General features: G+C 38.4%; 1 protein-coding gene across 2 annotated transcripts in view; it reads left to right on the top strand.

Annotated features, from left to right (window-relative positions):
- The first annotated feature begins 522 nt into the window (after nt 1–522).
- mbtps1 (membrane-bound transcription factor peptidase, site 1) overlaps nt 523–25289 on the top strand; it is a 28548-nt gene continuing 3781 nt past the window's right edge. Inside the window, exons 1-18 of one of the 2 annotated variants that reach the window (XM_046864628.1) lie at nt 523–679; nt 2160–2210; nt 3247–3777; nt 9967–10224; nt 13643–13861; nt 14421–14531; nt 17387–17496; nt 17813–17929; nt 19326–19393; nt 19491–19593; nt 20032–20183; nt 20992–21153; nt 21461–21605; nt 22226–22414; nt 22512–22684; nt 22777–22892; nt 22979–23135; nt 23794–23918. In XM_046864628.1, coding sequence (XP_046720584.1) covers nt 3594–3777; nt 9967–10224; nt 13643–13861; nt 14421–14531; nt 17387–17496; nt 17813–17929; nt 19326–19393; nt 19491–19593; nt 20032–20183; nt 20992–21153; nt 21461–21605; nt 22226–22414; nt 22512–22684; nt 22777–22892; nt 22979–23135; nt 23794–23918 — 2389 coding nt within the window. In that variant the 5' untranslated portion in view covers nt 523–679; nt 2160–2210; nt 3247–3593. The remainder of the gene's footprint in view (nt 680–2159; nt 2211–3246; nt 3778–9966; nt 10225–13642; nt 13862–14420; nt 14532–17386; nt 17497–17812; nt 17930–19325; nt 19394–19490; nt 19594–20031; nt 20184–20991; nt 21154–21460; nt 21606–22225; nt 22415–22511; nt 22685–22776; nt 22893–22978; nt 23136–23793; nt 23919–25289) is intronic. The other variant, XM_046864627.1, reaches the window with a different exon arrangement.

Raw genomic sequence — 25289 nt, 5'->3', positions numbered from 1 at the left:
GACAATTGGGATCTTTGTATCCAACATGAAAATAATCAAGAGAAAACACTTGAAAAAGCATTTTTTCCATTGATGGAATAGGGGATTTCTATTTTTTATTTATTTTATTTTATTGAACCTCATTTATGTAGTATTTGTCCTCTTATGACTACATTGACGACTTTTTGAGTGCCATCCTGTGGTCATAACGCGAATCACATGCAGATCTTTATTTCTGCTATAATTATTTCAGATTAATGCTATACAAGAGAATGTGATGTGTAATTAAGGCTTTTTTTAATTCAGACTCTGATTATGAATGTATTACACTACAGAAATGAAGAGGACATAAATATAATACACACAATAGCCCTGCAAAATGTGTGCAGTTCAGTGTTCCGCACTGTACTATATACACAGCAGCACTGCTAGACATGAAGAGAATAGACCCCGCCTCCTGGCACACTTCTGATTGGCCAACGCTTGAGTCGCTCAAAGCCGTACTCAGCGTATCTGTTGGTGATTGGCTATCCCGCTGTCTGACTCAGGTTACTGGAGCAAAGCAAACAGCATTGAGGAACCAGCTATGTCTGTTAGCAAGCTGGAGCCAAACATACCATCTAACAAAGAGACGCTTTACACGGGATTCATGAATTCGCATTAAATTGTCGAAACAATGGCGGATAACTGGTGTGAATGAGTGAGTATGATTTCTAAGCTGCTGTAGAGAACTGAGATGATGTTCACCTGAGAACTGATTGTTAGCTGTCTTCAGCTAGTTTGGGCAGCATGTCTCAATCTGCACGCATGTTAAATACTTCTAGAGAAGAGACTGACTTGACTTTCTGTTCATGTATTATATAACTAGAACTATAAATGGACTCCACTTTACTGCAGTTAAAGAAGGAAAAGATGGAAAGACAACTTTCCAGCCATGTTAGCTGTGCAGAAGAGGTCGTAAGCTTCTTACTATTTGCTTGACCCACAGGATGTTAATAATAGTGATAACACTAATCTAAACGATCACAAAAATGAGATTAATAGTAGAAATAATAGAATATTGCCATGCTGTAGCCTTTACACCTCGAAAGCAGCTGTTGTAAAGAGCAGACTCAAAGCGAGCTGCATTCATATAAATCGGGTAAATTCAGCCTTTTGTTTTGTTCACCAACTTTCTACACTCACTTGGCCTTGACTCGACACACCACAAGTGCTTGACTTCTTTATTCGTGAGCGGATGTTAAATAATAAAATAACCATAAATAAAAAAAACCCTAAATTGCCCTTATCACCAGTGATGCACGAGAATCAGCATGGAGTTACTGATGATAAACTGTTTCCTCTGTACAACATCTGTGCAGTGAAGCTCACCTTTTCTTTTAGTTTTTATTACTTATAACTTATATATTTCTTTTCTCATAGGAGATTATCTTGAATCTGATTATTCATAAAACACCTTTATTTATTTTATTATTTTCCGTTTTTGAGGGGAAAAACCCTGTATAAATATAAAGCATTCCTTATTTTTTTTAAGTTTGTTGATTTTTAGAAGCAACTACAACAAAACCTGACTAAAATGTTTACAGATTTTTTTGCTATATAATAATATTTATTATTAGGAAGCACAGGCCCATCTCCTGTTCACACTGTGCTCTATTTCAGGATGTAAGTCAGACATAACATAACATCATATCACTTTGAAACTTCTTTGCATTTTGAATTGGCTAGTGGTAAGGATAAAAAAATCCGTCCTGGACAATATAATGGTTGTAATTATATACAACCATTATACAAACCCCCAACCAGACCCCCACCCCCCCTGACTGCCTAAGGAACACCATAAGATTCGTGTACGGGCAAGCACTTAGAAACCATAAACACCCATGTGGAAGTACTTCCTTTGGATTGCTTTAGGATTGCAGTTGCTACGAACCAACATAGAGTCCATTTCCGCTGATCATCTCTGTACTAAATGTGTTGCACTGCTCTGAGTTACTGCTTACATTAATGACGTTTAGCAGATGCCCTTATCCAGAGTGACGTTCAAAAGTGTTTGAAAATCTCTATCAATGAATAAATCAACACTGGTTCACTAGGTCGCAAACAGGATACCATCAGCTTAAAACTCTGTTGGGAGGAATGATTGCTTTTTTCTTCCTTTCTTTCTTTTTTTTTAACAGAAAAATGCATGAACCAAACAATGAGCACTAGTGCAAGTGTTTCAGGAAGAGGTAGGTTTTCATCTGTCTTTTGAAGATGGGTAGTGACCATAGCTTTTCGGACCTCTCGTTCATTCCACCACCACGGTGCCAGAACAGAAAAGAGTCTTGACGTATACCTACCTCTTACCCTGCGAGAAGGTGGGAGCAGTCGAGCAGTGCTAGAAGAGCTTGTTTTCCTTTTCCCCTTTCAAATAGTTTTTTATGATTTTTGTTATAATTTTGGTATTACTGGGCCTCGTTTATACCCTTTCCCTTACTTTACCCATGACTTTTAAAGGGAAACATCAATTGCACTGACGTCTTCATCAATGAACAGTTGAACATTTCGTCACAATACAATTAAAAAGAGAATTTAAAAATGGCTCTAATGCTTGTCCTACAGCTGCAGTAGAGTCCAGTGTTGAATTGAGTTGAATTGAATAATAAATCAGCTGCCCAAACAGATCCTGTTACTGCTGTCTTCACCATCACGCCAGGGATCTCAGACGGTCCTGTCTAGCCGAGTCGAGTTTGCGATGTAACTCTGCTCAAGTGTGTCCTACAGCTGCATTAGAGTCCGAAGTTTGCAGTCTTCACTACTTCTGAGTTGAATTTCTCATTTCATATAAAGTTCTGAGTTCAAAACCCAGTAATACCAAGCTGCTTCTGCTCGGCACTTGAGCAAGGCCCTTAAATCTTAACTGCTCAGTTGCATAAGTAAGATAAATGTAAATCACTCTGGATAAGGGCGTGTGCCAGATACCGTACATGTAAGCATTGAACATTAGTGGGAAATGGTGACTGAGGGGAAAAATGGTCTTTGTGTTGGTCTTCAATTATGTTTTAAGTTGTACATGACCTTTTACAGAAATGTTCAAGTGATTTGTCTCTATTTAAGAGGCACATGAGTATATCATGGCATTGTTGTAGTCCCTCTCTGCTCAAGTGTGAATTGTCTTTTGATTTAGCTGTAGATGCTCTTAATGGATATCACACTGTTTTATTTCCATCAACTTGCCATTTCTATTCTAAATGATGATTTTTTTTTTTTATTGTGCTTCTGTAGGAGAAGATTGGAGGCTCATCTAGAGTCGGCACTGAGAATTTCTTCTTTATCTGCTTTAATACTCGTTCACTGTGTGGAATGATGGCACCCCTCATTCTTTCTGTGCTGCATCACTAATCATCTCCACTGGGATCCGAAAATGGAGAGGAAACGCAGAAAGAAATAAAAGCATAAGCCATGAGTTACACAGGCTTCTCAGCGTTCTGGATCTAAAGCAACCTGCAATCTTCTGTTCCGTTTCCTGATTTCATCCGTTGATTCCAGCCACATTTCTACAGTGATTTATGAAGCACAGACGCTTTTGAGCTTCTTTCAATGGTTATGAACTGAACTGGAGCGTGGACACCATGACGCTAACAGCAGTGTGGCTCATTGTGGTCTTAGCCATGCTGGCCGGGGATGTGCCCCTGGCTGGCACCGAGGAAGAGCGAGCCACCTTCAGCTCTTCTTTCTCCTCGGATGGGTTCGCGATCTCCAACTGCTCTCAACTCACCCTCAAGTTAGACTTTTCCTCCAAAGTAGTGGAGCATGGTAAGTGGAGTCACTTTCTTTTGTGGAAGGTACTGATGTGTCTAATCAATGTTTAAATTATTGGTCTACACTATATGAAAAGTTTGTGGACACCTGACCACACGATTTACGTTTTTCGCTTTTTGACCATCCGTCCCAATTCCACATTTATCCTTATGTGAAGATGTTCCATTAGATTTTGGAGTGGGGTTGTGAAGGGTTATGCTCATTTAGTCAAAATGTAGGTTGAGGAGCCCCCGAAAAACTAACTAACAAACAAATAAATAAAACAAGTGTATAAATAATTTGTCTACATAGGAATTATTACATTAAAGGGTTTTTTAAACAGATTTTTTGGTGCTTTTTTTTTCATTTTATAAAAGCATAAGTGTGGCAGACATCTTCCCTGAAAGTCTTAGAGTTTTAATCTCAGTAATGTCGCCATCATATGTATGTGCTTACACATGGTACAAAGCAGGAGATGTCAAGGTTTCAGCATTCAGGGACACTTTCCATAGTAAATAAAAAATTCCAAGGCCCTTTGCAGCAACAAAAGAAAACAATATTTATACACGTTTAGCTGTTGAGATATGTGGTATAATCTATTTAAAGTTAAGATGTTTTGCTTGTTTACAGTTGATTCTGTGAAAGGCCATGTTGATTTGATGCTACTTGCTGAACAGGGCATCTTCTTCATCGATCCTGACTGAGTTCATTAATAGTAAATCTAAAATGTGTGGAAATCTTTAACAGTTAAACAGTGACATTTTTTACCCAGCTCTGTGAAAATTAATTGCATTCAGAGAAATATACCACCTCGTGTTGGACATAATTGACAGTATATTTTTGAGGTTAGAGTTAAATATCTCTTCAGCACGTTCATGCAACTGATTTTATATACGAGTTGTTTGGAAGTTGCTTTTGGCTGTTCAAGGTCTTGCAATTTCTCTGACTGTAAAGCAATGCTTTGGGTTTTAAAGTTTCATGACACAGTAAAAACTGTCAACTCCTTCTGAATTTTTTCAAAGCTAACAGTTTAACCAGCATGATCATTTCCTGTGTTTCGGGGCTCTTGGTTTATTGGTCGTCCTCTGCAACTCTGGCCTCGGGCTCTATGTGCTGAAAAGACCCAGTGTTGTGCACGTGTCTAAAGGCCAGAGCATAACATGATCTTTATTGTGTCCTGGTGGTGGGTCTGTGAATGTGAGCTTTGTGCAAAGCCCCAAATATTTTATTCACTCACTCCTTCTTAACCTGCACAAGCACATTATGCAACTTGGGTTTATCATAGTGGAGCCCCAGGGTTTGCTTTTATTTCTACACACAAAATCTGGTTTGTGAAGTGAATGTGGTTTAAAAAAACTGAACTGTACTTATTTACTTTATTTTGTGAAATTAGAGCCAACTTTCAATTCTACTTTCATTCTTGTAAATCTCCTGGAGTATGGGGAAGAAGTTTCTCCTTGCAATCTATTGTATTTTAGGTGGTAATGAAATTCTTTCAAATAAAACAATTATTTTTTAAAAACTATTTAATTTTAGATTGCTTTTTACCCTCAGGCATTCTGTTGAACTGTATTATTTCCAAACTTTCTTGAAATTATCTACTTTCAAACTATAAATGAGAACCAGGAAGGTTGGGCACTTTAGACATTGACTGTTTAGTGAGTTGCATAAACAGCTAGTGGAGGAACATGAGTGTTTTTTATAATCCACCCAGACAAGTCAGCTCTAGATTCAGTGGAACCATATGCTTGTACGTTCACTTGTGCCATAAACATTAAAGTTAAAAAAACCTCCCCCTCACTTTACATATCTCAGCTTAGCTGCTTAAGGTCTGAACGCTCAACCGGATTTGTATTGAATCGTGATTCGAGTGTGATTTTCAAATAACCAGCTTCAAATTGATGTACCACTAGCAGTATTGTTGATATTTATTAGCCTCTTATGTCTTAACATGGGAAAATTTTGTAAAGAAACAAGTGCATGTGAACTGCCTGTAGATGACTTTTAGAAATTAGCGTTCACCATGTGTGCTGCACATGACGACAAAATAGCCGCCAAAAAAACAACTATGCAACGAGCAGCTGGATATTCGCAAAGCACTGAACGCTTATTCTGAGCAAAAGAGAGCGAGAGTCGAAACTTAGTGGCACGTTGGTACCTATAAGAAATAGCACCTTATGTTTGGAGTATTTTGGTTTCAGTAAAAAAAAAAAAAAAACGAGCACTGTGCTGTCGTTTAGCATGGCAACATTAAAAACCTATAGTTTAAAAACATCATATAGAAAGTAGGTTTGTGGCACACACAGGAGCACTGGTGTGCACACCTCCCAAGTTCTAACAGTGGCTCTCTTTCTAAAAGTGTGTATACAGCATAGTGTCACTCAGCCTTCAGGCAACTGCTGATAGATTGAGGTGGTGTGGAATGTTCATTAGCACACCCAGAAATGTTCTTATCATAGGTTTAGTGGTAATATAATGAGTCTCATAATTGAATATTTGGCATTGCCCCAAAGCAGAGCTGTAATGAGTATCTAGAAAGTGTACCTGTGCAGCAAGATAAGAGAAAGAAAGGCATTGAGCTGTTTTATATCGATAAAACATTCATTCAGTTCAAGTTGTTAAATCTGCTAATCATTCTCTTTTAATGCATTAAATGTGCATCTTTTAATATTTCAATTCTTTTGATTAAGCAGAAGAACTGAACATTTCCCAACTGACTTGGTTGACTTAAATATCTAAAATTGCATTTTTATTGATTTAGAACATGGTAGCTAAGTAAATAACTGATCTGCTTCCTTTTCATTCACACTGGGGTGAAATGTGAGGCTTTTATTTGTTACGATTTTTTTCTTTCCATTTGCTGCTCCTTAAAGTTCACATGTTTGTATTACAAACAAGTTATGATTGGCGTAATATGTTTAGCTCTCTGCAAATGATCTTTGACATACTTTCAAATACTTGGCTGAATAAACCAGGGCTTAGCTGTGAGGCAGAGCAACAACAACAAAAAAGTTAACTGTCTTGAATATCTTTCAGTGAATACCGAAGAGTACTTGTTTTTCAGGGTAACTACTGCAGAAGTGATAAGGAGGCAGCTAGAAAGGTACTTGGTGTGAAATGTGGAAAGACAAAGGAAGACAAAGAGACATGGTGGTGGAATGAGGAAGTGCAAGAAAGAATAAGAAGAAAGAGGTTGGTGAGAAATATGAGAAAAGTAGGCAGGAGTACAAGGAGATGTGGCAGCAGGTGAAGAGGGATGTGACTAAAGCCAAGGAAAAGGCATATGAGGAGATGAGAAGTTGGACACTAAAGAAGGAGAAAGGGATTTGTACTGATTGGCCAGGCAGAGGGACCGAGCTGGGAAGGATGTGCTGCAAGTTAGAGCAATAAAGGATGGAGATGGAAATGTGTTGACTAGTGAGGAGAGTGTGTTGAGCAGATGATGAATGAGGAAAATGAGAGAGAGAGAGAGGAGGGTGGATGGTGTGGAGATGGTAAAGCAGGAAGTGGATAGGATTAGTAAGGAGGATGTAAGAACAGCAATTAAGAGGATGAAGAGTGAAAAGTCGGTTGGACCAAATGACATACCAGAAGAAGCATGGAGATGTTTAGGAGATAACAAGATTCTGGAAGGTGAGAGGATGCCTGAGGAATGGAGAAGGAGTTTGCTGGTACTGATCTTTAAGAATAAGGGAGATGTGCAGACCTGCAGTAACTACAGGGGAATAAAGTTGATCAGTCAAGAGAAGAGGTGACCATCTGTGAGCAACAGTATAGTTTCATGCCGAGGAAGAGCACCACAGATGCCTTATTTGCTTTGAGGATGTTGATGGAGAAGTATAGAGAAGGACAGAAAGAATTGCATTGTGTATTTGTGGATTTAGAGAAAGCGTACGACAGAGTGCCAAGAGAGGAGTTGTGGTATTGTATGAGGAAGTCAGGTGTGTCAGAGAAGTATGTAAGGGTGGTGCAGGACATGTATGAGGACAGTGTGACAGCAGTGAAGTGTGCAGTAGGAACGACAGACTGGTTCAGGGTGAAGGTTGGACTGCATCAAGGATCGGCCCTGAGCCCTTTCCTGTTTGCAGTGGTGATGGACAGGTTGACAGACGAGGTCAGACAGGAGTCTCCCTGGACTATGATGTTTGCATATGTTATTGTGATTTGTGGTGAGAGTAGTGAGCAGGTTGAGAAGAGCCTGGAGAGGTGGAGATAAGCACTGGAGAGAAGGGGAATGAAAGTCAGTAGGAGTAAGACAGAGTACATGTGCGTAAATAAAAACGAGGGCAGTGGAGTGGTGCGGTTACAGGGAGAAGAGGTGGAGAAGGTGGAGGAGTTCAGGCACCTGGGGTCAACAGTGCAAAGTAATGGAGAGTGTGTTAGAGAAGTGAAGAAAAGAGTGCAGGCAGGGTGGAGTGGGTGGGGAAGAGTGACAGGAGTGATTTGTGATAGTAGGGTATCTGCAAGAATGAAAGGGAGACCTGCGATGTTGTATGAATTAGAGACAGTGGCATTGAGTAAAAGGCAGGAGGCGGAGCTGAAGGTAGCAGAGCTAAAGTTGTTGAGGTTTTCGTTGGGAGTGATGAGGATGGACAGGATTAGAAATGAGTTTATTAGAGGGACAGCCCATGTAGGATGTTTTGGTGACAAGGTGAGGGAGGCTCGATTGAGATGGTTTGGACATGTGCAGAGGAGGGACATGAGTTATATTGGTAGAAGAATGCTGAGGATGGAGCCACCAGGAAGGAGGAAAAAAGGAAGACCAAGGGGGAGGTTCATGGATGTGGTGAGGGAAGTCATGCAGGTAGTTGGTGGGAAAGAGGCAGATGTAGAGGACAGGGTGGTATGGAGACGGATGATCCGCTTTGGCGACCCCTAATGGGAGCAGCTGAAAGAAGATGAAGATTACCACATTATCTGTGTAAAGCTGCTTTGAGACAATGTTCATTGTTAAAAGGGAAGACATGCAGGTAGTTGGTTTGAAAGAGGCAGATCTAGAGGACAGGGGGCGTATGGAGACGGATGAGCCGCTGTGGAGACCCCTAATAGGAGCAGCTGATAGAAAAAGACAACTTGTTTTTCAGAAAATGTTATACACCCTGCCGTATTAACCAGTCAATAATGTTTAAAAAATGACATTTAAGCTGATTATTGGCAGTTTTTTTTGTAGTAACTGTGACAAACTGACAATGGACAAGTGCTTGGTGCATCTTCTCGATGTACACGTTTGTCATAGTGAGGATCCCATATAGACTATAAACACCTTTAATGCAAATTAGCCTTTATTGTAGTGGCTTGCTATCTTTCCATTTTTGGATTGGATCTCTGCGTGAATCAAACTTTGCCACTGGTTTTTCATCAACTTTCAGTGTCTTAAAATAGGATTAATAATCTTTACAATTTAATAATGGCTTACCAAGATACAGCACATCAAATAAGTGACTTTTCTGTGTTTAATACATTGTTTGTATTCAATTGTTCTGCATTTTTAAACTTCCAACACCCATTGCCAGTGTAAGATGTAATGTAGAGCAACTGTGTAAAATGTATTTCCATCTGCTCTTTCTCTAGTTTATTTAAAAAAGGAAAAATCGTAAGTGACAAATGTTTGATCATAAAATATGACTAGCTGCTAAACCAAAACACTTTGCTTGAACAAAAAGAAAAGTATCTAGAATCTGAAGGCAGATTATTCCTTCTTGCGGGTATTTAAATCTTTTAAATACTACCAAATAACAGCAAAAAAAGGTCTAATTTAAATAAGTGAATTGTCTAATATTAAGTATATGATATTGTGGTAAAAGTGTTTTAAAACGAAATGATATGCACACGATTTTGATCTACTCTTATAGCTGAAGTTCTGTTTTGACAGCATCACAGTTCCTTGTTACTCTCACACAGATACTGTTTAAAGCAGTGCTGTCAAGTCTAATTTAGATAAAAAGCGCCTACAGGCAATTTATAAATTACCCCTAAGCCAGCAATAGTCCTTATGGTTACTGACTGTGTAGTTTACAGCATCACTTAATAATCCCACTTTATAGCTTACATTTAGGAGAAAATGGCAACCAGAATTGATTTTGTGTTCCTGCTGTGCAAAAAAAGGATCCATCGTATCGGTGTAGTTAACAAATGAATGTGCATTTCAACATTACAGTAATGTGATTTCAGTAATTCAGACATTTTTTGCTCTTCCTCTTCCAGAGTATATAGTAGCGTTTAATGGGTACTTCACAGCGAAGGCACGCAGTCACTTCATCAGCAGCGCCCTGCAGAATGCCAAGGCAGTGAACTGGAGAATTGTGCATCGTGAAAACCCGGCCAGTGATTACCCCAGCGACTTCGAGGTGGTGCAAATTCGACAGGATGCCCAAAGCAGTCTTCTCACGCTGCAGGACCACCCCTACATCAAGAGAGTCACGCCCCAACGCAAGGTCTTCCGCACACTCAAACTGCTTAATGGTATGTTCGGGTTTCCATGTAGCCATTAATCTGCACACTTCAGGGCACATCATATCACCTAAAAGACTCACCACTGCTAGTCAAACACACTTTATGTCAGGAAGAGCCTGAACAGAATTAGAGCTCAATGTGCAAGAATGTTGTAGCTTTCTGTTTATTGACATGGCCAATAATACACATGTAATCAAATTTAGATTTTGATTTTTTTTTTTTGTTGTTTTATTGCTGCATTTTGAGATTATGAATCTATTATGTGCAAAGAAAAACACAATTTACTCTTGCCTCATTTGCTAATTTGAACCAAATGCAGTGACTAGAATTGCTCTCTGTAAGGGGACTATTACCCCCTGGGGGGAGAAAGCAGCAGATGACTCTGAGAACAGCAGTCATTTATGCCTGGGTTGAGTGAGTGTGGAAACAGAACCCCAGGGGAGTGAGCAGAGAAAGAATTCTGTGTTTTTGAAACACACAAACCAACACCTAGATTAACACAAGTCAAGCTAACATGTCAGTCCGGCGCCATTTATAAAGTCCTTGTTCAGACCTGATATCAACATCTGGATCCGGTGATAATGATAAGTGAATAGAACTAAGTTCAGGTAAGAACAGAGGTTAATGTGTATTGCTTTTCAATCACTAAAACCGTTTATAGAGGTAGTCAGGGTCTCGGGTATTCATGACCTATGATTAGGTCTAAAAAGGCTTCACTAAAATGTGTACAGTTTTGGTATTGGACTACATGTTTATCAAGCAAACCTCGGTCACTTGACGCATTTCAGACAAGATTTGAATGGCGCCGAGGGCCTTGAAAGTTTTTTTTCATTTGCCAATGCCTACCAACACTCATATTCGGGTTCAGTAAAAATCCATATGTAGTGAAAATCACTGGAACGGTGTAGGATCCAGAGTCTAGTTTGATATTAATTCAATATGAAGAGTAAAAATACATCGGTGTCCAGAGAACTCGTCTGAGAAAAACTGCATTATGTCATGGCTAGCTTCCCGTTACACAGTCCGTTAGTCTGAAGTGCACTCCCACACACATCCCACTTTACTTATCAAACCTTGCAGCTGGTCACACAAGTTCAGTAAGAATATGCTGAAGAAATGATTAATTGCCTGCCAGTCAGACATAGTAGGTGTTTGAGTGGCATATAAGTAGGGCTACAACTACTCAGTGTTTGCCTTAGATATATACTTCTACAGCACTGATTATCACTACATTTCACCAGGGCCTTGTCTGTAAGAGCCAGCATGGGTGCAAAAAAAGAATCTTATTTTAGTATGTGTAGGAGGACTTGGGGCAAGTTTTTAAAAAAAAAAAACCCTCATCAGGGTCCCTGGAAATGATTAGAGTGGAATGCCTACTTTCCATCTTTGGATTGCATCTCTGCATAAATAAAGCTTTCCGTGCCTCTAAATAGAATTAATAATCTCCACAATTTAATAATGGCCATGCCTACCAAGATGCAACACGTCAGCTAGGTGACTTCTGTTTTTTTCTTATTTCTTTTTATTTATACCCTCTCAGCATTTTACTACACCTGTATATCTATTTAAATAAATTGTCTAATTGATCAATCAGGTAATTAGGAGGCATCAATACCACAACACCTCTTGGCACCCTGTAGCTTTCTTTAGATTCATAAACACACAATGCATCTCCTTCTGACCTTTTCTATACTTCTCCATCAACATTCTCAAAGTATTTATTGCATCCATAATGCTCTTTCTCAGCATGAAACTATACTGTTGCTCACAGATGGTCACCTCTTCTCTCAGCCTGGCTTCCACTACTCTTTCCCATAACTTCATGGTGTGACTGATCAACTTTATTCCCCTGTAGTTACTGCAGGTCTGCACATCTCCTTTATTCTTAAAGATCGGTACCAGCACACTCCTTCTCCATTCCTCAGGCATCCTCTCACCTTCCAAAATCTCGTTGTGTTCTAAACATCTCCACGCTTCTACCTGTATGTCATCTGGTCCTACCGACTTTCCACTCTTCATCCTCCTAATTGCTGTTCTCACATCCTCCTTACTAATCCTATCCACTTCCTGTTTCACCATCTCCACATCATCCACCCTTCTCTCGCTCTCTCATTTTCCTCATTCATCAGCTGCTCAACACACTCTCCTCACTAGTCAACACATTTCTATCTGCATCCTTTATTGCTCTAACTTGCAGCACATCCTTCCCAGCTCGGGCCCTCTGCCTGGCCAATCAGTACAAATCTCTTTCTCCTTCCTTTGTGTTCCTAACCCTAACCCTAGTGTTAACCTCTCATACAGCTCCTGAAATGCCTTTTCCTTGGCTTTCACCACATCCCTCTTTACCTGCTGCTGCATCACCTTGTACTCCTGCCTACTTTTCTCATCACTCTGTCGATCCCATTTCTTTTTTGCCAACCTCTTACTCCTTATGCTCTCCTGCACTTCCTCATTCCACCACTATGTCTCTTTGTCCTCCTTTCTATTTCCAGATGTCACACCAAGTACCTTTCTAGCTGTCTTCCTTATCACTTCTGCTGTAGTTACCCAATCATCCAGCACCTCCTCACCACCACAGAGCCCCTGTCTGACCTCTTCCCTGAACCTCACACTACAGTCTTCCTCCTTTAGTTTCAGTGCATCTTCCTCCACTCTTATAAGTCACCCTATGCTCCTCCTTCTTCTTAAAATAAGAGGTCAAAACTGCCATTTCCATCCTTTTAGCAAAATCTACCACCATCTGCCCTTTCACATTCCTCTCCTTAAAGCCATACCTACCCATCACCTCCTCATCACCTCTGTTCCCTTTACCAACATACCCATTAAAGTCTGCCCCAATCACCTATCGTTTATTCCTAGGTACACCTTCTACCACTTCATCTAACTCACTCCAGAATTTTTCCTTCTTCTCCATCTCACAGCCCATTTGTGGAGCATAAGCGCTGATGACCTTTATCACCTCTTCAACTTCCCTTCGCAACCCTTCCTATTTATTCGTGCTTGGGACCGGCACTAAATGTAATGGCTTGTGCAAAACTAATGGCTGGGTTCATCAGTGCATTGCATGAAAGATATATATGATGAATATTAGCCAGCAGCTTCAAGTAATGTACACATCAGTCCATCATAACAAGGGAAAATTTTATATCTGTTATTTTGCCTGTGAATGATTGTTGATAATAGAGGTCAAAAGAGAATGGCCCGACTAGTGGTAGCTGACAAGTCTAAATTGACTCTGATAACCACTCTGTTCTGTCATCCATGAACAGACAACTGGAAAAACATGTCATTTTATGTACACCTAATTTAGCATAGGTAATATATATATTTGAATATCGCATATTACAATTTGTATGAAACCGATTGTGTGTGTCCTGATCCCCCTCAAATATTTTGTATCTTTTAAAAATTTTTTCTCTTTGCTCAGCCGGAGGTGAGGGCAGCTCCTCCTGTAATGACACACGCTGGACACAGAAGTGGCAGTCATGGCAGTCCTCTCGGCCACTGAGGAGGACTAGTCTGTCTCTGGGCTCGGGGTTCTGGCATGCTACAGGTCGCCATTCGAGCCGTCGCTTGCTGAGAGCAATTCCACGCCATGTGGCTCAAATCCTGCAGGCTGATGTGCTGTGGCAAATGGGCCACACAGGTGTGTATCACTCCATGGACTCATTGTTGACAAAAAAATATAAATAAAATCATATGCAGAATTTTAATTCTTATCGAAAGTTTAAACATTGCAGTATTTTCTTGATGCATGACTTGGAAGACTGTAGAGTAGTGAGTGATATGTTCCTATAAAAAAAAAGTTATACACAGTAAGATGATAACTAAAAATTGCTTAGGGTTAAGTAGGGCATACTTCTCGAGAAAAGGAGAAAAGTTACTTCTCAATCTGTGAAGTTCTCAGTGTTTGCTCTATTAGAAAATGTTTGTATTTCTCATGAATGTGTGTGATGTATGTCAACCTGTTTACTGGCCGCTGATTGCGTGCTATGGTGTGTCTTGCTTTTGTCAGTTACTCACCCATTAGTGGAGCTGAGAACATTCCTAATCAACACATGATCACATCCTGTTAAGAAACTGAATAAAAAAATGTATAAAAATAAAGTAAACAATTCAAATGTAGTCCATGTGGCCTTGGTATTACAGGTTTTGTATCCAGGTCAGAATTGAGATTTCTGATTTTTTTTTCTGGCTTTTTTAAGGCTCGGGAGTGAAGGTGGCTGTATTTGACACTGGACTTAGTGAAAAGCACCCACATTTTAAGAATGTTAAGGAGCGGACCAACTGGACCAACGAGAAGACACTGGATGATGGTAAAAAAGGACTGCAGTCAGTCTAAATTCACTTTGTTACTTTTGAACGTATTTACAACATGACTCTGAACCTCTAAACCAGGCCTCTGTTGTACTGCTTTTAAAGAAGGACAAAGATCCAACACTGCATAGTTCCTAAAGTCCTCTGTCAATGCAAAATGTAGATGCAAAGATACTGGCTAATGTATTGGCTGATCAAATTGAAAGGATATTGCTCAGAATAATATCTATCGAACAAACAGGTTTTTGTAGGGTGAGACAGGTGTTTTTAATATTCGTACTAGGGCTGTATCTAACAATCATTTTGATAATCAATTAATTGTATGATAAATCAGATTTTTTTAAAACCCCTATTCAGACTTTATGTATAAAAAGTTTAACTATCTTTAATTTTTACAAGCTTTTAGTGGCTGCTTGTTGAGAAGTGCATGGGGGATTTCTCCTTGAACAAATTCACTCATTCTGGGTTGTTTTTTTCTGTTCTGTTTTTTTAATAATTGCAGATGGCAAGTTAACAACCATGCTTTAAAAATCAATATAAAATATAATACAACATTGTTTTGACAATTTTTGAAATTGTGTATATAGGGAAAAAAAGACATTTTGTTCAGTTGTGAAGATGTAAGCCTCTGGATATATAATAACATTTTGTATAATAATTAAATGATATATGCATAAATTAAATATACAAACATAGAAAAAACCCTTTTGAACGTAGTAAAGTCGCAGTAAATCATGTTTTAAAACAGGTAAATTACTGATGCAGTAGACAAATGCTATAAAAAGACACTGGAACGCATTAAACGCAGCAAACTACCAGACTTATTTAAAAAAAATATGCATTGGTGTAAAAACCACAACATTGACTAAAAATGTAACTGTTTACTGCTCCCGTCATTTGCTGCTTTTATATTTAGTGTTTGTTCGCACCATTTTGATTGAATCCATCATTATGTCGTGAATTGCGCAACCTGATGCTCACGATGCTCTTTAAAAAATTTTATGGGAAGTTTTCACGCCTCACCAAAACATTACTTTAGCGATATAACTTGCAGAACCAAAGTTCTAGTTATATTATTGGCTGCTCATATTCATAAAATAATATGTTTAATCAACCAGAATTTTGGTGGGTTTGGTCGCAAACTCAGTCTGTTACTAAATCATCTTTATTTTCTTTATTTCTACCCATCAAGCCCTCTATCTTTACAACCAATACTGTGGTGCCGTCGACACTCTGATTTCTGAATTGATACCATATTCTAAGTTTACCTATTAGAATCTTTGATTTTAGCCCCATTAATTGATCATTATCTATTTCCCCCCCCCGTCTTATCTAGATCCTACTTTTAGATAGTGGCAGAATGTGGGTGTCTCTTCAAGATCTGTATAAAGATGGCATTTCTTTTTTGTGAATGTGGATTTTAAGGAGTAAAATATCTAAAATAAAATAGATAAATCTAAAAAAGGAATTTTACCATCCAAAAAGGGCTGGGAGAACCTGTTACTTTTGGGTCTCCAGCAGAAGTCTTTAATATCGTGTTTACAAAGATGTGGTGGGAAAGGGCAATAGATGGAATCCATTCAAGTTCTATATGTGCTCAGCTTACTCTTGTACAATTTAAAGTTTTTTACAGAGTTCATTTTTCAAAAGCTAGGCTAGCCAAACTTTACACCAGTATTAGCATCAGCTGTGATAGATTGCAAGGTGAATGATCTATGTTACATCTTTTGTTAAATGTGTTCTGGTGTGATTACCTGAAAACTATCTGCAATTCTTAACTTTAATATTGATGTTTGTTCTGGTGTTGCAATTTTTGGGGTGCTGTTGGATTTATCCCATTACAACAAAAACAATTAGATATTTTGACCTTCACATCTTTGATAGTCAGGCACCGTCTTTTAATCTTTTGGAAATCACCTAGACCACTGGTCCCCAACCCCCGGGCCGCAGACCGGCATTGGCAATTGGTACCGGGCCACACAGAAAGAATACATAATTTAAATTATTTCCGTTTTATTTATTATCTGATTCTGAACGTTGTTTTATTTTGGAATATTACTGGATTCTCTCCACCACATCTGTCTATGACTCACTCTTGATGCATGTCATGATGCCTTGGTCACATGTCTTACCTCCATCCGCAACCTTCTTAAAGGGGCTCCGGCCGCTATCGCATAATACTTTACCGCTAAAGTGAAACCACCAAGCGAGCAAAATGAACAAAAATACAACACAGAGGATTTACGTTTATTATTATATTTAGAAAATACCAGTTTTTATGCCGGTCATATCATTTTATTTCGTTGTATTTATCCACCACACTTCAAAGGCCGGTCCATGAAAATATTGTCTGACATTATGGTCTGTGAAAATATTGTCCGACGTTAATATGGTTCTTGGCGCAAAAAAGGTTGCGGACCACTGCTTTAGACCACCAACTACACCTCAGTGGCTTAAAGACAATGTCCTTTTTAAAATGTAGAAAAAAATAAGATGTTCTATTAGAGGTGGAAAATTTACCAGTATATGGCAACCATTTTTTTGTGTACTTTAATACTTTGCAGTGTCTACCCCCCTGACTAAACTCCTTGAATTTGTATCTATTTATTATTATTATTCATTTATTTTACTTTTTTTTTTCTTACTCATCTTTTTTTTGGATACATAAGGAAAAGTGATGGTTTTGTTTTGTTAGAGGAGTGATATAGTTATGCGTGTACAATTAGAATTGCTTTTCCAAATAAAAAAAATTTATTAAAAAAGGACAGCAAGCTACAGGTTACATTACAGCATTTTTGCAGTGAATGTACATGTAATTGTCTTATCTGTGTACTATATTACATTGTGTTCATAGGTTTGGGCCATGGCACCTTTGTGGCTGGAGTTATAGCCAGCATGAGGGAGTGTCAGGGCTTTGCTCCTGACTCTGAGTTGCACATTTTCAGAGTCTTCACCAACAGTCAGGTATGGTTCCTTTATATAAAGGTGTTTGAATGATGGTGGTGGTGGATCTATGATGTTTGAACACATGGCTGCTTGCTTTATCATATCAATTATTTGCTGCACCCTAGACTCTTCACTGTTTAGTCTTTAAAGAGATTATTGATTGGTTTTGCTGTGGATGTTGACTGGTATTTAATTTTTAAAGCTCCAATTCAGCTTTGCACATAAGGAGTCCTCAGAGTGACATAATCATCATGAGGCTGAAATGCTGAGGCTTTTGCTGACCTATGCACAAACAGTCACACAATAGAATGACGGTCTATAATATTTCCCTCAGGTGTCCTACACGTCTTGGTTTCTGGATGCCTTCAACTATGCCATCCTGAAGAAGATCAATGTTTTGAACCTCAGCATTGGTGGGCCAGACTTCATGGACCATCCATTTGTGGATAAGGTGCTCTTAGTATCAATTTTTGTCAGCAAATCTAGTGTTTAGAAAATTATATATATATGTTAGTATGTGAATCAAATCGAATTTTTATTTTTCTTATTGTTAGGGCTGCAACTAACGATTATGATAATCGATTAATCAGACGATTTTTTTTCTGTTTTTTTATGATTAATCAGATTAAAAACCTGTGTTTTGCTTATAACTATAGAAAACGAATTCATGGGAATTATGTATAAAGTTATACTTTAAAAATGCCAAAGCATTTAGAGGTTTAGGAGTGCATGGGGGATTTCTCCTTTGAACAAATTCACCCATGCTGGGTTGTTTCTGTAAAAAAAAAAAAAGAAAAGGAAAAAAGCATTTGTGTGCACGATAAAGCAATTTGTGTAAATCAATATTTGTGTTGATGTATTGTATATTTTGCAGATGGCAAGTTGACAACCATGTTTAAAAAAAAAAACCCATATAAAATATAACAGTTTTGAAATAAAAAAAAATACACATTTTATTCATTTGTGAAGAAATAAGCATCTAAAATATATAAATAAAAATTTTTGTATAATAGTTAAATATGTATAAATTAAATATACAGACATTGCAAATGGGAATTTAAATGTAGTAAATCACAGTAAATCACATTTGAAAACATTTACTGTTTACTGTTGTAACAGACAAATGCTATAAAAAGAGAATGAACAGAGAAACGCAGCAAGCTAACCCGCTTAACGGGAAAAAAATGCATAAAAATGCATTGGTGTAAAAATGTAATCGTTTACTGCTGCTATTATTTGCCATTTTTACATTTAGAGTTTGTTCATCCATATCTTGAGCAGCCCAACTAATCAGTTATTATCGATGTTGTCGATTAGTTGTTGCAGCCCTCTTTTTTTTTTTTTTTTTTTTGGTAACACATTTTCAGAACGTTTCATTTCTGTAAATTACACCTCTGTTATTTAGCTCATTTACTTGATATGTTTGCTTTGTGAGAAATGCTAGATTTAGCTTGAAACCACCTCATTCACGATTACACCTCATTTGCCTGCTGATGGTTTGATTCAAACCGATTTAAATATGAGCCTGGGAGAAATAAAGGTGTGGATACGGAAGCATCTTTAAAATAAAAGGCTACAATCAATGTCGTTTGAGACTTGTGCATTCAGATTCTTAAAATAAAACCCAACTGCACTGTATTGTCTACATGTAGCTAAGCTGATATCAGTTAACCGTCGCAGCCTAAGGCAGAATGAGAAAACAGGGCCAACAAGAACTTGTAACAGGGATGCAACACATTAACATAGTAAAAGCTGGGATTGAAATCTGGCTATTTATATATTCACACACAGTTTGATTATGTATATAATAGTGTACAATCTGTAACTCTTTCCTGGCTTTACCTCAGGTTTGGGAGCTCACTGCAAATGGAGTTATTATGGTGTCTGCTATTGGGAATGACGGCCCTCTTTATGGGTAAGAGCCCAAGCTAATAAATAAATACAATTCATTTTTTAAATCTAGGCTTTGTCTTTTTTGTGACTTATCTGCCTGTGTATGTGTAACATTACAGTACTCTTAATAATCCTGCTGATCAAATGGATGTAATTGGGGTCGGAGGAATTGATTTTGAGGACAACATTGCCCGGTTTTCCTCTCGGGGCATGACGACATGGGTACGTCCTGTTTCATAGCAACACCACCGAACTGTATTTTTCACCTGAAAGCTCATGTCCAAGGTTTTTGTGTTGACCTAGAAAGCCAGACACATCCTACTTAGCATCCGAATTGTAGCACTGGTGTTTTAGTCTGCTCACCTTCAGGAAGAACACCGATTCCTGAGCCGTTAATTCTGTCTGGGAGCAAAAGACACTGAATCGTACTAGAGCTGGTGCTCAAACTTAATGTTCAACTTTTCTATCTGTTCCTTATGAGAGATCTTTTGAAATTTTTTGGCATACAAAACAATAAGCATGTTTTTGTATTTTATTCTGACATAATTTCATTATGTAATATCCAGTTTTGCAACAGTTCAGAATAACTTATTGACCCTGTATGATGATGGCGGTTCAGTGTAAAGTTATAATAATGGTTCGTGTACTGTCTGTCTACAGGAGCTGCCGGGTGGTTATGGCAGGGTGAAGCCTGATATTGTGACCTATGGCTCTGGAGTTCGCGGCTCTGGGCTGAAAGAGGGCTGTCGCTCTCTGTCTGGCACCAGTGTAGCCTCTCCGGTGGTGGCCGGCGCAGTCACTCTTCTTGCCAGGTAAGACATTCCGACACAAATATGTTTCCTCTTAGACTTCCTCTTTTGAGCCAGTATTGCAGTAGACTGTTTCCAAAATATTGAATCTCTAATTGGTATATTTAGAACAAAAGAATAAAAAAAAAAAAGATGCAAGACTTTTATTAAAATTTTCCTCCTTTTCTAGTTAAAGATCGCGGTGCTGATATCAGAGCCAAGTTGTGAGGATAAAAGGATTTTTATGGCTGTCTGTAGCTCTTCTATTATGCTTTCACCCTGTATTGCTTTAAAGCCAGTTTGCATTATGTTCCACTGTTCATGTCACATGATCTATATCCTGTTACTACGTTATGCCTTTGTTTGTTTTTTATAGGGAAAAAGTACCTGTTGTTTTTTTTTTTTTTTAAATAAAAAAAACAAAGTTTGTGGTTACCATGAATGCTGCTGTATTTTTTTTTTTTTTTTTTTTTTTTTTTTTTAAGCACTGATTTATTAATTTGCAATATTCTCTAGAGTTTTTATTTTAAATCCAGTGTGTATAACAGTGTTGAGAAAACCACTGCACAGAGATTTTAATAAAAATGAAGAGGCAGACAATTTGTTCATTTGGATGAATCTTTTGTGCCCACACTCTCCTGTGTCACTGAAGCATTCCAAAAAAAAATGTGCTGCTGATGTATTAATCTCATCTTCCTTAGAGAGAAACTTCAGATACTCTTTGTCTTTTGCTGCCTTTTGTTGTGCAGGTATGAAATGGATTGCAGCAATCCGTGAGTCTTTTTTTTTGGTTAATAATTTTATCTCTATTTTCATGCTCGCTGTACTTCAGTACGGTGTTGAATCGAGAGCTGGTTAACCCAGCCAGTATGAAGCAGGCCCTGATCGCATCGGCTCGCAGGCTCCCTGGAGTCAACATGTTTGAACAGGGCCACGGGAAACTGGACCTGCTCCGAGCTTACCAGATCCTCAACAGCTACAGGCCTCAAGCCAGGTAAGACACAGAGAATACCCATTATCCATACTCATTCTTGTCCACTCTCACTTCATAGATCAAGCTCTTGAGAAGATATAGACAGTGTCCTTGATTTAATCTAGTTACAGCACTAAATAAAAAAAATCAGGAATTCAGGAGTCAAGAAATGTTTTAGGAAAACGGTAACAGTTATATTATCCATTTATTATCCATTTAATAAGATAAAACCTAAGATGAGCGTTAAGATAACTGAGACCATTTGCTCAGGTTGTTAACTGAATTTGTCAACAATTCAACTAATACTGTCTAATGCATCATGTTTCAGTCTCAGTCCAAGCTACATAGACCTGACAGAATGCCCCTATATGTGGCCCTACTGCTCCCAGCCCATCTACTATGGCGGAATGCCAACGATCGTCAATGTAACCATCCTGAATGGCATGGGAGTGACTGGCAGGATCGTGGACAAGGTAAAAAAAAAAACATTAACACACACATCTACTTAATTACAAGTAATTGATGTTGTGAATTATTTTTCTGTTTTTATAAAGGTGCTGTGATGCATCAATGCTAAATTGCATCCATTATGATGTGTATTGAAAATCTAGTGTCAAACTAAGGAACTACAGCATCTCTCTACAATAAAGTAACCTGATAAAACATCTTAACTTGTTTGAGTAGCAAGTGCAAGGGGTCTGAGAGAGCAGTGCTATTTCAGTAAGCATGATGCATAAAAACAAACAAGAAGTGAATTGTGCACACACACACACACACACACACACACACACACACACACACACACACACAAAGATGCTGAGAAACTGTCATGGATTAGAACATGTCAGTGTGATGATCACTGAGATACAGTCTTCCGTTCACCAGGATGCAAATAAAGAACGATTCATGACACTGATTCAAGTTAATTTCAGTGTCTGTATTATTATTATTATTTATTTATTTATTTTTTTATAAGGAATAAAAACCAATTGTAATCGTCTAAAGAAACTGTATAGAGGCACCCATAATTTGTTTATTCGATTCAATTTGAAATCTGTGCCTCTCGATAACTAACTGTATGTTTCTTCAATAGCCAATATGGCAGCCTTATCTGCCCCAGAATGGGGATCATATTGATGTGGCTGTGTCTTACTCGTCTGTGCTGTGGCCATGGGCTGGCTACCTGGCTGTCTCTATATCCGTGGCTAAGAAAGCCGCGTCCTGGGAGGGAATTGCTCAGGGCCATGTGATGCTCACTGTGGCCTCACCTGCAGAGAATGATGTGAGTAAATCTTTAAAAATGTCAGTCCAATCCCCAAAAACGTATTTGTTCTGAGATTTCCAGTCTAACATTGTGTGACCATTTTTGTTGTGTGTAGTCTGCAGTAGGAGGGGAAATAACCTCCACAGTGAAGCTGCCATTGAAGGTCAAGATCGTTCCCACTCCTCCTCGTAGCAAGAGGGTGTTATGGGACCAGTATCACAACTTGCGCTACCCACCTGGGTATTTTCCCCGGGATAACCTGCGAATGAAGAATGACCCGCTGGACTGGTAGTTTCATAACACATTATTTTATATAATGGTTATTCTGTATTGTTATTCTATTTTTTTGTAATTGTCTTTATTTGTGTTTGTTTCTGTAGGAATGGTGATCATATCCATACCAACTTTAGAGACATGTACCAGCACCTCAGAAGTATGGGATACTTTATTGAAGTTTTGGGTTCACCCATTACGTGTTTTGATGCCAGTCAGTATGGTAAGGGTACAGATAGTGACTTTACAGTCTAAAATATAAAATCCACAATACTTTGTATTAGTTCAATAAGACGTGTTTAAATGCAGGTACGCTGCTGATGGTGGACAGTGAGGAGGAGTATTTCCCAGAAGAGATCACCAAACTGCGAAGGGACATAGATAATGGCCTGTCACTCATCATCTTCAGTGATTGGTACAACACCTCGGTTATGAGAAAAGTGAAGTTCTACGATGAGAACACCAGGTATCATTGCTTGCCATGTCTCAGTCCAGATATCCACTAATAAATATTCACTTATTGGTCGTGGTGTAAAATTCAGACAGTATCATTTGGATTAGTGTCCACATAACATAGTGCTACAATCCCAGAATTATTAAGTACCATCAGAGCAATATAGATATTGCTCGAAAAAATGCTGAAAATTAGCTTTGCCTGCTTTGGAGGAAGCATGTGATGGCCTTCACCCACACTAGTTGGTAGCTGTCGTTCGATGGGGAGCGCTTGATTGGTGGGAATTGGCAGTCACTAAGCAAATTAAGATCTCTTATTGTTCACTGGCAAGCAACGTTTATCTTTCGCAAGTCGTTGCCACTCTACACACCGGGGAGAAGCAGCAGACGGAACAGGATTTCCGTTTGGCACTTACTTGACAGTTACCTCTCATGTACCACTAAATATTGCAAAACTCTTGGCTAAGAAAAGTGATTATTAAGGCACTGTTCTGTTTTTAATGAACATGGGTTTTACTGGTTTGTTTTGTCTGGCCAGCTACATTTTCTTGCCATTTATATGAAAAAGTATTATTGATGATTCATTATTTTAGCTCCTAACCATATATTGTAATTATAATAACTTATAATTTGTTTTGGCTGTGTAAATGGACTTGCATTTGCTTTTGTAGGCAATGGTGGATGCCAGACACAGGGGGCGCCAATGTTCCAGCTCTGAATGACCTCATCTCTGTATGGGATATGGCCTTTAGTGATGGACTGTACGAGGGAGACTTCACAATGGCAGACCATGACAGTAAGATTATAACATGGTGTTTATCTTTACTACATTAAGAAGGATATGGTCATTGTAAACTGTTTACAACTGTACATGGGTAACAAGTATACAAGCATAGTACACAACGTGATCTGTTCTTTTAAACCACAAAGCTTGTGTGGAACACAAGTCTGCATTTGTAATATAAACTCTAATGCTTCAGGGGACAAGACTGTTTTATTATGTTGATAAAATAACTATTCAGCTCATGACCATAAAATTAGTTTGAGGCAGCTGAGGCATTAATAATTACTTAGCCTCAAACAAAGCTAAGTTGAAGATTATTGCAATTAATTTACTCCATGGGCTGCTTCTAGAGTGATCATGCAACCATGAACAACATAATCATCCAGCATGCAGTATAGCAGCTGGTTTTGAGCTGTTTTAAATGTAAATTTTTCATAGCTGTGCTCGATGCAGCAGGTGAATCTGCAATGCCATTAACCGTGATAGAATTTAGCAAAGGATTTATCTACATCAGCTTAAAGAATCCAGTCATTGGAAAAGGGAAACACATTTTTCATTTTCTCAGTGTTTGCATGGGAAATAAGATCAGGGTGTGGTACATGCTTTTCTGATGTTTGGACATAATCCACCTTATAAATCTGTGTGCTCTCAGTCAGGTGACTTTATCATTTCAACCATGTACATATGGTACAGTTTACAGTGAGACAAAAACGTTATTCCAGATCCATGGTGCTAGATAAAACAATACAGAACTACATGAGGACACACTCAACTAAAACTGCTTCAAATTCTGTCAGTAATCCTGTAGTAAAGCATTTTGAAATGGGAGCTTGGCTTTTCTTACCCTATACAGAAAGTAGGCTTTCTTGGCTATCAGTGCCGCAAGATTAATCATTCAGTTTTTTAATAAACTTGTGCGATTATATGACTGAAAATGGTGCGATTTAATAAAATAAATAGGTGCATGTGTGGACACATGCTTTCTGAGAACAATTTGCAGATTTTCCACGCAACACAAAACAAAAAAGACCAGATCTTCTCGGTTTAGGCAGTGCACGTGTGGCATGTGTGGTCACATGAATTTCTCATGTGCAGTGTGGAGACCAGGTGAAGACTGACGGTCCGGTGTGTTTTAGATCCTGTGTAGACAGGGCTGTTTCTAGCTTTTTGGAACCATGGGCGTGATTCCATAATAAGGTTAAACACATTTAATAATAACTGCAAAAATGCCTGAATTTAAGTATGTAAACATACTGTATCTTAAACAAATACACATTTCAGCATTATCACTAATCTGTGTGCAATTTCCTTGGTAACCAATCAAGTGGACTCATGATACCATTTATTATATCTCTATCACAATATTGACCACAATAATCGCAA

This window comes from Silurus meridionalis, chromosome 13 (assembly GCF_014805685.1).
Source record: "Silurus meridionalis isolate SWU-2019-XX chromosome 13, ASM1480568v1, whole genome shotgun sequence".
NCBI lineage: Eukaryota > Metazoa > Chordata > Actinopteri > Siluriformes > Siluridae > Silurus > Silurus meridionalis.
This window is presented reverse-complemented; position numbering and strand designations above follow the sequence as displayed.